Source organism: Larus michahellis, chromosome 18, assembly GCF_964199755.1.
Source record: "Larus michahellis chromosome 18, bLarMic1.1, whole genome shotgun sequence".
Lineage (NCBI taxonomy): Eukaryota > Metazoa > Chordata > Aves > Charadriiformes > Laridae > Larus > Larus michahellis.
The window spans coordinates 3,551,889-3,566,584 of record NC_133913.1 but is presented as its reverse complement, the minus strand read 5'-3'; the positions used below and the strand labels follow the sequence as shown (position 1 = coordinate 3,566,584).

General features: G+C 57.2%; 2 protein-coding genes across 43 annotated transcripts in view; one reads left to right on the top strand and one right to left on the bottom strand.

Annotated features, from left to right (window-relative positions):
* The window catches only part of KANSL1 (KAT8 regulatory NSL complex subunit 1), a 105,571-nt gene extending 97,312 nt beyond the window's left edge, over window positions 1-8,259 (top strand). For all 6 annotated transcript variants that reach the window (XM_074561817.1, XM_074561819.1, XM_074561821.1 and 3 more), the window contains 4 exons: window positions 812-869; window positions 1,953-2,065; window positions 4,543-4,789; window positions 5,729-8,259. In XM_074561817.1, coding sequence (XP_074417918.1) covers window positions 812-869; window positions 1,953-2,065; window positions 4,543-4,789; window positions 5,729-6,022 — 712 coding nt within the window. In that variant the 3' untranslated portion in view covers window positions 6,023-8,259. The remainder of the gene's footprint in view (window positions 1-811; window positions 870-1,952; window positions 2,066-4,542; window positions 4,790-5,728) is intronic.
* Window positions 8,260-9,098: 839 nt separating this feature from the next.
* MAPT (microtubule associated protein tau) overlaps window positions 9,099-14,696 on the bottom strand; it is a 52,799-nt gene continuing 47,201 nt past the window's right edge. For 16 of the 37 annotated variants that reach the window (XR_012584141.1, XM_074561832.1, XM_074561834.1 and 13 more), the window contains one exon: window positions 9,099-12,287. Coding sequence is in view for 34 of the 37 variants with exons in the window: in XM_074561832.1 (XP_074417933.1) it covers window positions 12,072-12,287 (216 nt within the window). In the remaining 3 variants the exon portion in view is untranslated. Of the gene's footprint in view, window positions 12,614-12,782; window positions 12,931-14,696 lie in introns of all 37 variants that reach the window. The other 21 variants (XR_012584142.1, XR_012584143.1, XM_074561823.1 and 18 more) reach the window with 3 other exon arrangements.

The following is a 14,696-nucleotide window of genomic DNA, read 5'->3' as shown; positions in this document are numbered from 1 at the left end:
GCTCTGCACGTGTCCGGGCTGGACAAATGTCGTTGCCTTGGGTTGCAGTGGCCAGGAGAAGCTCTTCCGTCCTGGGCAGTGGTAGGAGCCAGAAGTTTTCTCTGCCCGAGCTGAGCGCAAGGGGTGAGCTCTTGCCCGTGGTTGGCTGTTGTTGGATTAACGCCGTGGAGGAGCTCAGTCGCTGGTTTTCCCACCTGAGTGCTCGGTGGGAGCGTGCCAACGTGCTGCAGCACCGCTGCAGCTTCTTCCTCCAAACCGCCCGGTTTCCAGTCCTCCTTTTCCCTCCCAGTTCTCCAGGTCTCTTTCCCAACTCTACCTCTTTCTTTCTCCTGGTCCTACACGCTCTTCCCGGGCCCTGTCCGGAGCGGGGTGGGGAGGGAGCCTGTTGCTGAGCCAGAGGAAGGGGAAGAAATGCTGCAGCATCTGCTCTGCTTCCTCTGCCCTTGGCAGGCTTTGGCCGCGCTGCCAGACCAGTGCCGGGTGCTGGGCTGGGAGTCAGAACGGAAAGTCCGCAGCAGGAGGATGCTGGTATCCTCGCTCTCCATTCCTCACCCTCCCGACGTGGAGGGACGTCCCCTGCCTGTCCCCCGGCGCCGCACTTGGCGGGATCAAAGAGGGAAGGGGAGAAACCGTTGTCTGATAGCGCAGGAGGGATTTTGGTAGACAAATGTGGCCGCTTGGCTTAAAACTGAGCCTAAATATGTTGCTCATTGTGGCAGGCTTGGATTTTTTTCCCTCCCAAAATACATAGTCTGTGCGTGCGGGGCTGCCCGTGCTGGGATTGACTGTCCTCTGGGGTTGTGTGTTGCAGCTGGCGTGAAGTGGATATCAGCGCTCTGAAAGCGAACCCTGATGAAGACAATGAGGAGGTAAGAAGAGGTTTTGTTGCGAGTTGATGTGGGATGGGGTTGGTAGCGACTGAAGAGCGTCCACGGAGGACGCCGGAAGGGGGTGGACACAGGGAGCTCAGCGGGGAGGTGCGGAGGTTCTTCCTTTTTTGCAGCAAAATGCACACTTGGCCTTGCAGAAACCAACCCGGCGTTGGTTCTCTTTCAGGAAAGGCGTGGTAGGGCAGGAGTTGGATGAACTGGCTGGGTACAGCTGAATCGGAGGTCTCATTGCTGTCAGGAGAGCTCTCTGGGCAGCAGTCTTCTTACGGAATAGTCTAATCGTAGAATCACAGAATCGTCAGGGTTGGAAGGGACCTTAAAGATCATCTAGTTCCAACCACCCTGGCCCTGGGCAGGGACACCTCCCACTAGATCAGGTCGCTCAGAGCCCCGTCCAGCCTGGCCTTGAATGTCTTCAGGGGCTTCCACCACCTCTCTGGGCAACCTGGGCCAGTGTCTCACCACCCTCGTGTTGAAGAACTTCTTCCTAACATCCAGTCTGAATCGACCCGTCTCTAGTTTTAATCCATTCCCTCTAGTCCTACCATTACCCGACATCCTAAAAAGTCCCTCCCCAGCTTTCTTGTAGCCCCCTTAAGATACTGGTAGAGCCACTAGAAGGTCTCCTCGGAGCCGCCTTTTCTCCAGACTGAACAACCCCAACCCTCTCAGTCTCTCCTCATAGCAGGGTGCATGACCAGTCGTGCTGCTCTAGTTATTACTTGAGCAAAACTGATAATGATGGTATTTCCTTAAACCTCTGTGTGAGCGCTTTCACTCTGGGATCATAGAATCATAGAATCATTTAGGTTGGAAAAGACCCTTGGGATCATCGAGTCCAACCATAAGTACTTCCCTTTGGTTTTCGGTTCTTAATCTCTTCCGAAGCACTGCAGACTCAGTTTAACAAGGTGCTCTCGCACTCACTGATAGCATCTGCCCTCCCTCCAGATAGAAACATTTATTTAAATTCATGCTGTAGCTAATGCTGGAAAAACTTCACGTAGATGCGTGTGTGATAGAAGAAAGCTCTGACCGGGCCGTCTACCCTTCCCTTTCCAGATCGAGGACTTGTCTGATTCGGCCTTCACTGCTCGCCACGGCAAGTGTGAAGAGATGGAGCGAGCCCGGTGGCTCTGGAGCACGAGCGTGCCCCCGCAGCGGCGGGGCAGCAGGTACGTCCTGCCGGCACCCTTCCTCGGCCCTGGCACGGGCTGTCCCGGTGCACCAACGGTGCTGGAACACAGAGAGGATGCGGTGGGTTTCTCTTGGCCAACGTGTCCTTCCCAACAGAGCGGGATGCTCTCGGCAGCAGGTTGGCTGATCCATAAAAACGCTTAAAAGCTTGTGTGGTGGTGTTGGGAGGTTGGATCACCGTCCACAAGAGCAGGTCGAGGAGGCCTTGCAGGAGCGGGGCGTAGTCTTCCTTAGGTGGGGTGAAGTTACCCATTAAATTGCGGACAACCAGCTCTTGCACCCTCTGTTCGGATTCTGCTTTCTCAAGCGCTTGCGCCGCTCTGGAAGCGCGGAGGCTGCTGTGCCAGCACGAGCCCAGAGAAGAACAAAAGGGCCGAGGCGGGCATCCTTCGTGCAGGAACAAGGCAGGGTGGTTGTTCTCAGCGTTACGCTGTCTGTCGCATCCCCGCTCGATTGCTTCGGCAATGCCGTTTCTCTGCTCCGTTTGCATACGCGTCCTTACGTTCCTCTGATCACGCAACTCCCTTTCCGTGGTGTCTTGGTGAGTGGGCGTCTAAAACCGCACACGGTTCCCAACTGTTGATCTCATCATAAACCTGCGTAAGAGGAGATTCGCTCTTCTGCATTTGATTTCCGATGCTTTGCTTGGTTTTGAACCACTCCGCGCTTGGGCAGGAACGCTTGTGAAGGACAGCTGCGTGCCAGCGTGCGCCCGGCCGTCGTACTCTGGTCGTGGTTTGAGTTCAGCCCTCTCGGGTGTGCGTGATCGTGCGAGGTTATTTCCGCAAAAGCTTTTGCAAATGCAAAGGTGGCATTTGTCAAACCCTGTGCTGCTGCCGCCGCCGCCTCGTGTCATCTGCAGCGGCATTTCCCGGTGCTGGCGGAGTGTGGGTCGGTTTTGGTGGGTTTTTTTGCAAACTTCTTCAGCCAATTTCTAACGTCTGGTAGCACTCCCACCATAACTCCGTTTCTCTAAAGACCCTCTTGTAAGGACGCTGGTGAAAGATGCTGTGTTGAGGTCCTGGCTTGGTCATTGAGGTGAATTCAAACTTCAGCTCCTAGGTGTGGGAATGCTGGTGGGAAAAGACTTCCAAACATTTCCAGTCCAGCCTCCTGCAGGGCTGTTGCCAGCAGAAGAGCAGCTTGGCCATGGCTTTGTCTGGCCATGGCGCGAATGCCTCCAAGGATGGACGTTCCCCCAGAACTGGGGGATCCCAGTATCCCAGTGCAGCTCCCAGCACGGAGAGCTGGGGATGTGAGTGTCCCTGCTCCGCTGGACGCCTTCCTTGGTGCGACCCAGGAGGTGGTTTGCTGCGGTTGTGCCGAGAGCGGCTTGGGGCCAAGCTCAGCCTGGCGATGGCCACGTCCCGAGCTCCTCCTCACCGCGATCCTTGTCCGTCCCTCAGTTCCCAGCCGGGGGTTGTTCTCGGTGGCTGTTTAGTCTTTCCTTAGAAATGGCTGGAGCCCCTCAGCGCCTGGTCACTTCTTCTTGCTGTGATTCAGCCACTGCCCTGCTCCTTGCCCGTGGACTACCCGGTAAAGGCTGGGGTAAACTCGCTTCGTTTCCCTTAAATGTCATCGTCTTTGCAACCTCCAGCAGATCTGCTGGGTGTCGTGTGGTTGTCCTGCCCCGTGTGTGTAGCAGAAGGGTTTGGTTTTTTTCCTGCAGCAGTTTTTAAACTGCACCTCGACTCGGCACACAGACCGCGCGTGGCTCGCTGCAGGTGTAGCTGCTTCAGTAGCCGCATTGGGGCTGGGTTTGCGTCTTCTGATGGACGCTTCGGCCAAGGTAGAATTTGGAATCTGATCCTTGGGAGCCCTTGATTGCTGTCGCAGTTCATCTGGAAGAGTCGCACACAGATACGGGGACTCCAGTCAGGTTCTCTGTTTGCTGCCCATGGGACTTTCATCTGGAGTCTGTGTAGGTGCTCAAACTTTCTTAATTCTTGGCTTAAATCTTCTGAAGTCTAGGGGTTTTACAGCGCTCCTCCTACGCCCAGCTCTTGAACTTGCTGCATTTTCAGCCTTACTGATGCGCTGCGCTCGGTTCTTGAACTGCCTGGTGTCACCTGGCATGTGGATGGTGGAAACACCTGGAGAAACCGAGTGTGAAGTGTCTGATTTCATGGGGTGGCTTCTCATCGTGGTATTTATGCAGCGCTCGCGGCGCAGGAGATGTGGGGGACAGAGAGAACCTTCGGAGAGCAGCGTCAGTGTGGCAAAGCTGCGCCGAGACAGTGGGGATGGGGCAAAGATGAGCCTGGATGAGTTTAACCTCTGGGCTGCGGCGTTCCCTGCGTGTGTGCGCCCCAAATCCCCGCGTTCCCCACCGTAGGGCTGCTCCCGAGGAGGGACGGGATCAGGGGGTGGCATCAGGTGGCAGCGAGCGGCCTGAGCCCCTGTATCAGTGTGGGGGGGGACTGGAACCGGGCTCTCAAATGTGCTCCTGTCTCAGGTCTTACAGATCGACGGACGGACGGACGACCCCCCAGCTGGGGAACCCCTCGACTCCCCAACCGGCATCCCCTGACGTGGGCAGCTGCCATTCCCACTCGGAGCTGACCCACACCCACTCTCCGCGCAGCCCCATCAGCCCCGAACTGCTCTCTGCCCCCCTCACCCCCCTCTCCCGCGACTCCATGCGGCTCCTGTCCAGCGAGGACACCCGTTGCTCCACGCCCGAGGCCGGCCTTGACGAGCAGGTGGGTGCTGGCTCCCGCTGTGGCCGTTGGCTCTGCTTTTGTTCCCGGCGGCTGGCGGGAGGGTCCGAGCGCTGCCTCTGGCTGGGTCACTGCAGTCGCTGCTGCGGGTAAAGGGAAACGGGAACCCTGTCGGAGCGGGGCCAGAGGAGGCCCCGGAGATGGTGGGAGGGCTGGAGCCCCTCTGCTGTGGGGACAGGCTGAGAGAGCTGGGGGGGTTCAGCCTGGGGAAGAGAAGGCTCCGGGGAGACCTTGGAGCCCCTTCCAGTCCCTAAAGGGGCTCCAGGAAAGCTGGGGAGGGACTCTGGATCAGGGAGGGGAGCCATGGGACGAGGGGGAAGGGTTTTAAGCTGGAAGAGGGGAGATTTAGGTTAGTTATTAGTAAGAAATTCTTTGCTGTGGGGGTGGTGAGCCCCTGGCCCAGGTTGCCCAGAGAAGCTGTGGCTGCCCCATCCCTGGAGGGGTTCAAGGCCAGGTTGGACGGGGCTTGGAGCAACCTGGGCTGGTGGGAGGTGTCCCTGCCCAGGGCAGGGGGTGGCACTGGATGATCTTTAAGGTCCCTTCCAACCCAAACCATTCTGCGATTCTATAAATGTGATGCTCACACTTGGCTGGTTTGTCCCCCTCGCTGTGGGGAGGCAGCTCGGAATCCTGCGTTTGGGAAATTCCCTCCGAACGCTCGGCTGGATGGAACGTAGAGCGGGTGCCGTTCGGCATCGACAGCCGGCTGCTTTTCCAGCGGTTGGGTTGGTTTGGAGGCTGCCGCGTCCTCACCACGCGTGCTGAAGTTTTCCGTGCCCTGGTCACGGGCTGGGCCAAGTCCGTGGCTGTCACAGCACCGTGGAGCTGCCTCCCGCTGCGGGCGGCCGGAGTCGCGCGTGGAACAGGAGCAGAATAGCCTTTCCAGAGGGTTTTCCATAGCCTGGTGTCTCTTCCCTTTAGGCTGTGCAGCCCTGGGAGCGACGCACCTTCCCGCTCTCGTACGATCCCAGGACAGAGTGCGAGGACCAATCTGACCCCCAGGACCGGTCGTCGCGCTGCACCCGGCGCACGTCGGGCAGTAAATCCTCCCGGGAGACCGATGGCACTTCTGCTTTGCCCAACCTGGCCAGCCTCAAGAGCCGAACCCCCCTGGTGACACCCTCTTCCTCCTCCTCCTCCTCCTCCTCCTCCTCTTCCTCCTCCTCCTCCTCCTCCTCTTCCTCCGCAGCAGTTCAGCGGCCAGCGCACAGATAGAGACATACGGGAAGACATGAGCAAAACCAACACACAGAACTAACTCTTGGCATTAAAGCTTCCAAAATCTGCGTTTGATATTCAAACATCCTGCCGGGAATTTTCACAGTTTTTAGTGAATTTAAGGAGTTTAGAAACTGTTTTTTTGTTTTCTTTTCTTTTTCTTTTTTTTTTCTTTTTCGTTTTCTTTTTTTTTTCTTTTTTTTTCTTTTTTCTTCTCCATGTCTCCTTGTCACATGAATGAGAGCCCCCGGATTCCTCCCAGCGGAGTGAAGCCTCGGGAGGGGAGCAGCCCACCAGACCCCCCCTCCCTCTTTCCTCCCCTCCCTTCTTAGGTGTATAAAACTAGAGCACAGGATTTAGCTGACTAGCAGACTTCGGGGATAGTTTTTCTCAAGCAAAAGGGTGTCTTTTTCTCTTAACCCGCTCCCCCCCCCCCCCGCTCCCCCCTCCCTGAAAGGTTTTAGTGGAGTGAAATTAGTGGTGAAAAGTGATGTCTTGGGATTGCAGCCTTCACTACCTGTCTGTCTGTCCCCACCTGCACCTCCGCCCTCCGGCGGTTTTCTCCCCTGGGGTGTGCAGTTCCAGGTATCCCGAGGGGTGACTGTGCCCCCCGCCATGTCCCCCCCGCCCCGATCTCCGCTCTGCCCCCGGGACCACCTGTCGCCTCCTCCTTCCTTCTCCCCGGGTTTGGGAGCAGCCGTTGGCGGTGCCGGGGGGGGGTGGGGGGGGTGGAAAGGAAGGAGCCCTTCAGCTGCTTCACGCACAGCTCTGCCCGCGGGGTGCGGGGTTCACCCCGGCGTCTTCCCGCGGGGCCGAAGGCAGGGAGGGGACGGTCCCCGGCCCCGTGCGGTGGGATGCGCGGAGCAGGAGAAGTCACGACGCCCTTTGGGGACGCGGCTGTTGGCCGAGGCCAGCGGCAGCTTTTCCAGCTGGGAAACGTGGCGTCCGCCACCGCCGCTGGAGCTCTGCCCTCGCCCCTGTGTCCCCCCCGCAAAGGGCTGGGACGTCGGGGCGAGGGCGGCTCTGGGCCGCAGCAGCCGGGGGCAGAGGGAGCATCCCATGGCGGGAGCGGGACGTGGCAGGGCCAGGCGGGTCCTGGGGGGTGGGTTTGGGGTGAGAAAAGGGGAAATAAGAGAGGGAAGGAGGCGCTGGGGGGGGGACGGGGATCTGTCACCGCTGCTTCGCTCCACTCCCACACCCGCTCCGAGAACTGGTGTCGATTCTGTTTCATTTCCCGGGCGTTGGTCCGACCTGCCGCCTCCTGACAGGTATTTTATTTTAAAAACCGAGTTCGCTGTTGTTCCTCCTTCCCTCCCCCCACTCCCCGACCCCCAACTCCTCCTCGGCCCTTCGCACCCGCAGTGACTCCCGGATCCCGCGCACCGTTCCCACCTGTAACGCTTTCCCATCCCGACGGTGTGGCTATCGGTCCCTGTCCTGTCGCTAGCATTGTGCCTGTCTTACGTATAATCACATCACCGAAAAAAAAAAAAAAAAAAAAGATAAAAAAAATAATACAAAGGACATTTTTTTTTTTTTTTTCCATTTTGTAATCGTAAAGAAATAGTAGCTAAACTGCTTAATGGTTGGGGTTTTCACAATTTTCAACATTATCTAGTGGTTTTGGTTCTGTTCTAGTTTAAAGGATTTGTCATCGTTTCTTTTAAAAAAAAAACAAAAAAACAAAAAACACCAATGCTACCATATCCCTCTGCATAAGTGCTTTTCTATTTATAAGGTTGAAAATTCTGAATAACCCTTTTAGCATTATAAAAAAAAAAAACACACACAAAAAAAAAAAAAAAAACAAACCACCTTGTATTTTGTAAATATTTTCTTTTCCTGCTTTGAGCTGTGTAATGTCCTTGTTATATAGAAATGCTTTTCTTCCGAGAAGCTGATCTTTGTTAATGTCTTGATTCTGTTGGCAAAGCACAAATGTGCTTATAAAAAAAAAAAAAGAAGAAAAGATTAAAAAAAAAATTAAAACGGAATATTCTAGGCACCGTGTGTTTGTGAAACGCAGGGCTGGGCCGCGGCGGGGGCGGATCGGCCGCTTCCCTCCCACCCCGCCTTTCAGTGGCCTCTTTTTTTTTTTCCTCCCCCCTTTATAAGGTTATTTCCCAGCGTTTATTGTCAGTGAAAGGGGGGATTGTTGGGGGGACGGCGGGTTTGGGCTGCACACAGGAGCTCAGGGGCGCTGGGAGAGAAGCGGGTGCTGCTTGTGAAACCCCCACGGTGAGCGAGGCGTTAATTTTATTTTTTTATTATTTTTTTTTTGGAGTTTTTATTTTACATTTTTGGGGTTGAGCAGCCGCTGCCCCTTCACGCCCGGGTGCCGTTCGTGCAATCGTCTGCCCTGGGTTTGCTGTGGAAGTCGGATGTTTGCAGGAGGCGAGCGGTGGGCGGCGACTTCCGTGGGTGCGCTTAAATTCCCAAGAGAAGAGAATTCCGCTTTGTTCCTCGTTACCCGAGTGGACGTGGACGGGAGGCAGGAAGGCGCGGGGCGACGATTAGCCAGATGATCAAAGATGGTGGCGGCAGCAACCTGGGCAGCACCGGGTTCGTTACACGTAATTAACGGGAGGAAAAGCCAAGCGGAAAAGCGAATGGGGCGGCCGCAGCTGGAGTCTCCTGGCTGGGTCCGGGGAAGGGTGCGGAGCGAAGGGCTCGGGGTGGTGCCGGTAACTGGGGGGGGCTGGTGGCTGTAATGGAACTGGGGAAGGGGAATGAGCTGTGATGGAGCTCCGGGGCAGAGCTCTGGGCAGTCTCGCAATGAGCTGAAAAGAACCTGTGGGCTCCCGGCACGGGGCAGGGCCTCCCCCTCCCGCACCCCAGTTTGCTGCTGGTGACGCTGGGGCCTGGGCTGCTACTTAAAAAAAAAAAAATAAAATTAAAAAAAGGGAAAAACCAGCCCCTGCCTGCCCTTGCTGGCCCTGCAGCCCCAGCGGCAATGCCAGCGCGTCCCCTCTGCCCAGGGAACAGACAGACCCCGACTCCAAAACCCAGCCTGAGCCAAAGCCCCTCCTGCGCCTGCTCCCGGCCCCCTCCCCCTGTGCGAAACAGGCGGCTGTTTATCGTAGTAATGAACTTTATTTCCAAATTCACTTTTTTTTTTTTTTTTATACGGCAACAGTGTAAACCAGTTGTTAAAACGCACGATACACTATGGACATTCACAGACAGAAGCTAAGCTAGAATGATACACTGAGATCAAACCTTCCCTCCCCGCCGCAGCGCGCACGGGGCTGCCAGCACCACCGCCAGCCTGACACCGGAACGTCACTTAACAAGCATATTCATTATTTATTTATATTTTTTTTTTTGAGTGCAGAAACATAGGGGGGTTTTGTTTTTTTTTTTTTTTTTAATTAGTGCCGGTTTTAACCCTTTTCAGCCCAAGATGTGTGTGGAGCAAAGGAGAAGCCATGGGTCCGGCTGCTCATGGAAACCATCAGGCCTGGGTTTGAACGCGGGGCTGGGGACGTGGCTCGGGGCTGCTGGAAGGGGACAGCGGGTGACACGGTGGCTGGAAAGGGCTGTCGTGGGACCCCCCCGGCAGCCCCCTGGGGGGAGGATGGCAGCAGATGGGGCTGGGATGTGCGCGCAGCCGAGGATGCTCGCAGCGGGAAGGGGCACCTGTGTCCCTCGGGAGCCGCACGGAGGGGTGGCAAGGGGGCAGAGGACGCTCAGCTACGCGCCATCCCGCAGCCGAAAAGGGTTAAAAGGGGTGACTGGCGGTGGGTGGTTCTCCCGCTTGCTCGTTTTTACAGAGGACAAAAAAAAAAAAAAAAAATATCATGGCAGCGGCTCCTACACCCGACAGCGCGACAGGGACAGTCACAGACTGGGGGACAGAGTCTTACAATCATAGTGTCAACTGAACCGCAGCGAGCAACAAGCTGGGCGTGGGCGGGACCTGTTGGTGCTGGACCAGCCTCTCCCCAGCAGTAAAGCAGCTCCCGGGGCTGCAGAGACAAGGGTTGGACCCCCCCCCCCCCCCAGTAAATTGCCACCCCCAAACACAACCATCCTCCTGCGATGCCAGAGGCCGGTGCTCAGGTCCCAGCATGGCGCAGAAAAGCCCATCAGAGCCCGCGCGGGGCGTGCAACGGCAGCAGCAGCCCCGGCAGGTCCATCAGCTCCCGCTGCGGAGGGAAGCGGGAGGAACCGCTGCTCTCCCAAATTAACAGCTACTGAAACAGCCCCCGTCTCTATCTCGAGGGGAAGCGGTGCCCATCACCCCAGCGAGACCCCACACACCGCGACTTTGGCCCCTTCCCCCCGCCCCAGGCACCCCTCTGCCAGCTCGACCCCCCCCCAGCTCAGCTGGTGCCTCGGGGGGAGCCGGGGTGGGAGGACGCACACCGAGCTGCACCGGGCGCATCTCAGCCTCTTTGGTTGTCGAAGGAAGGGGCGTGGGGGGACGGCCACGGGTGCAGCACAGCCCCAGCCCCCCCCCATGCTTTCTAGGTTGCCACAGGAACAAAAGCAGCATAAAAATGAAATCAATCAATCCATCATCTCTTTTCCCCTGCGTGGTGCTGGGGGGGGTGTTGGTGCTGTGTGAAGGAGACACCGCGAGCGGTAACGTGCTGCGAACGCAGATGAGGAGAGGTCCCTGGGGGGGGTTCGGTGCCAGGGAGCAGCCCGGGGGACCTGGGGGAGCTGCCACCATGCGCCAGCTAAAACCGCCCTCGCACCGTCCCCTCGCGTCCTCCCGGTTGTCTCCTACCGCTGCCAACGGCCCGAGAACAGCAGAGCCATGGAGCTGCCGCTTCGCCATCTCTTAGCTGACCTTGCAGGGGAAAAAACAACAACAACAAAAAAAAAAAAAAAAAGAACAACCCAAAAATGTTACAAGCTGCACCCAAATCCAGGGGCCACCCCAGCCCTGGAGCTGCGAGTGCCCCTAGCACAGCATCCCCGGGCCCTGGGAGGTGCAGAGAGCCGGGAAGCCCCCGCCGTGTCCCCCCCAGCCCTCCCCAGGGAGCAGGGTAGTGGCTCTGCGCCCACCCCTGCGCCCGGCAGACATGCGGTGCCGGGCTGCCCCATCGACACCGGCTCCGGGCACAACCCGGAGCTCGGCAACGCTCCCCCTCAGACCCTCCTCGCTGGGAGCCGGCACGGGGCAGCTCAAAACTACTTACAGCATTATTATTATTTTTTTTAACACATGCTCATTTATGAAAACAATCACCCTGGCACGGTCCAAGCATATACAGACAAATCTACTCTACGACACGAGGGGCTGCCAAAGGAATGGGGAAAAGCCTCTACTCATCCACTCAGCGGTTCCAGCACAGCCACGGAGAGGGGAACGGCCATCCGGGGCCCCTTCCGCCGTGGGACACCCCGGCGTCGCCGGTACTCCAGCTGCCGGAGCTGAGAGCGGGTTTAGGGGATACCTGGCAGTTATCTTCATACACATCTCGTCTTTCGGAGGTAAAAAACAAAAGGTTTTCTTCCAAATCAGCAGGCAAATTTAACGCAGAAAGGGAGGGCACCTCCCTGCAGTCCCTGGCTGCAGCACCCACTACCTGTGCTGCCCGCAGGCCAGACCTCCAGCCCTGGCATCGTTAGGGTAACGAGCAAGGGAAGGTGACGTCCCCTCCCCGTGAGGGCCTCCCGCTGCCATGCGGTGTGGGGTCGGCATCGTGCTGCGGCTGCCCCCTCTGTCCCCCTCCCCGGGGCCGTGAGGGTCCCCACCAGGGCGGGTGGCCCCAGGTGGGGCTGGGACAGTGAGGGACCTCGTGAGGGGACGAGGGGAGGGAGTGGGGGACGGGGACGGGCTGCGCGCTCCGAGGAGCAGGGGGAGAGGAGGTTTTGTACCTCATAGTGTCACTGATTTTGAAGTCCTGGAGCTAGAGCTGAATGAACAGTAAAAGCAGGTTAAATCATTAACCAGTTAGGGGATGGGGAAGCAGCTGTAAAAGGAACAGAGGAAGAAGGCCAGATTATTATTTTTGTTTCTTTTCTTTTTTTTCTTTTCTTTTTTTTTTTTTTTCCTCCTCGTCTTCTCTCATCTTCGCCCGCCGTGCCCCGATCACAAGCCCTGCTTGGCCAGCGAAGCGGACACTTCGTCGGCTAGCGTGGCGAGCTGGGGGGAGTCCACCATATTGATGCTGCCGGTGGAGGAGACGTTGCTAAGGCGGCGTGGGGAGGCATCTCCGGAGATGGTGGGGGACTTGTAGACGATTTCGGCGCCGTGGTCGGTCTTAGCTTTGGCGTTCTCACGGAAAGTCAGCTTGTGAGTCTCAATCTGCAACGAGAGGAGAGGGCGGTGAGCGGGGAGGACGCGGGACGCCATCTGGAGAGGCTGTTTTTACCTGCCAACTGTCCACTTGGTCACCGCCATTGTGCAGGTGGGGGGAAAGCTCAGTTCATTGGCCCGATGCCCCCAGTGCTCCCAGTCCTCAGGCACGTCCCTTCCAGTAGCCCACACGGGGAACGGGCACAAGCAGAGGGGATGGCGGGGCTGGAGCACCTCGGGATGATGCCAAATCCTTCCCAAGCGCCCAGGCCCGGTGTGGCGGTAGGTCCCAGGCACCGGACTCGGCTGGCACAACCCGGGCTGCTCCCACTCCCCTGGCAGAGATTTACGGAGGGGGTGGGATCCCCATACGGTGCATAAGGCTGCCCCTTAACCCACGGCCCAGCTGGGCACAAACCGCTGCTCCCACGAGCCAAACCCCTCTCTCCCAGCGAGCGCAAGGGCCAGGGAGGGGAGGTGAAGTGGATCGGGTTTGCTACTTACTGGTGCCCTCCCCAGCCGAGTGCAAGGCTGGGAGCTGGCTCTCCGGGGGGGTGGGTGGCTCCAGCACCAGGGACTGGAGCCCAGCAGGGTCTGGGCTCGGGGTCCGAGCAGCCTGGGGACGGGTCTTGTCTTCCTTGCCTTTCTCTCTCTACAGGTGAAGAAACCCGCCCAGGGCGGTGGGGTGCAAAAAACGCATCAGCAACAAAAACCAAGATCCAATAAATGTCAACCAGAAGGAAAAAGACAAAAAAAATAAAGACAAGAAATAGAAAATTGGGGAGAAAAAGATCTGAAAAATAGGGCCATTCACTGACTCATAGGAAGAACAGCGGCTGCCTTTGGAGACGGGAAGGAAAGCTCGCCGTGTGCCGCAGAGGAGAGCAGACGCTGCTGGCACAGGTACTTTGGCAGAGCACAGAGCGCTCTGGCTTCCCACGGGGGAGCCAATGAAAGAGTGGCACATTCAGCCTGAAAAGCTGTGGACTACGTGTCCAAACATGGATCTTCTGTGTCGCAAAGCAAGGAGAGGACTAGGGACATGGGAAAGGCTGGGGAAGGGGCAGCGGAGCCGCCCACAGCCGCTCTACATGGAGGGTTGATGGGGGCTCAGCTGTGTCCTGTCCCCTCCCTGGGAACAGAGTGTCCCACCTCAGAGCAGCACTGCCCGAGGATGGTCCCTGGTGCCAAGGTGTGAATGGGAATGGGCTGGACGAGGAAAGAAATCTGAGGCGGCATCTGAACCCCAGTTACAGCGACAACCTCCTCCAGGTGTGGATTCAGGCAGGGTATGGGCAAGCGCCACGCAGGAAGGCTGAGGCAGGGGATGTGGCTGCTGGGTCACACCCTCGTAAATAAATTCCTCCTCCAAAGGGCAAGTTCTTCAAACTATGGCCCAGTGAATGTGCCGGGATATGAAAGAATCATCGCTGGAATCATAAAAACGATGAAAACGGGCTTAGTGAAGCACAGGGCAGTCTGATGCGTAGCAGCAGCGAGAGAAGGGTAAGGAAGTCAAGCGATCCCTCAGTCAGAGGCCAGCGCGCCGCTGGGAGATGAAGAGCTGGGAGGTGCACAGAGAAAACGTGGCCAAGAACAAAGTGCCAAAATACAGGAGCCGAAACAGAACTTTCCCCTCCCATTGAGAAAAAAAGTGTTTGAAAAAACAAGCAAGATAAAAACCACTTTTCCCCACAGAAATTCAACCATGCGTGTCACCAGGCTGGAGTCTCAGCTCCGTGCTCACCTGAGCTCCCTGCTCCCCTGCCTGCAAGGGACCTGGCTGTCCTTGAAGCGAGGTTGTTGGAGGCGTTTTACGTAGGTAAAACTTACTGTGAAGTCACCATCAAAGCCTCCAGCAGGAACGGCTCACCCCAAGTTCAGTATTTCACCTGATTGTCTTTTTGTCTTTCAATTTAAATCCCCCCAAACGCACACCACTCCCTACAGAGTCCTCGGCCAGTCTCAGCTGCGAGACCGAGACTCAAAGAAGGAGGAGTCACCTTTTTTCTGAAGTGACAGCCTACTGCAGAGTCACCTTTTCTAAATAAAGCTAAGCCTTTAATGCTCCACTTTCACTGGGGAACCAACAGCTATGCAGCACCCTGAGCCGCCAGCTTTGTGCCACGCCACTGGGAGTAACTGGCAACGCAGTGTGCAAAAGCAGTTGCTGCCGGTAGCACCCCTTCATGTGAAAGGTTTGAGACACAAATGCATTTCTGCACAAACTTCAGAGAACAGCAGAAAGAGCAGGAAACCACAGGAGAGGATATCACTTAGATTCACACTCATTCAGGTGGCCACGGGCCAGAAAGGGGACAGACTGCCAGCCTTGCAGCTCTGCCACAGCTGTGCTCCAGCAAACGTCCTCCAGGTCGGCAAATGCAGGCCAGGAGCCTGCGGCCCTGCCTGCCTGCA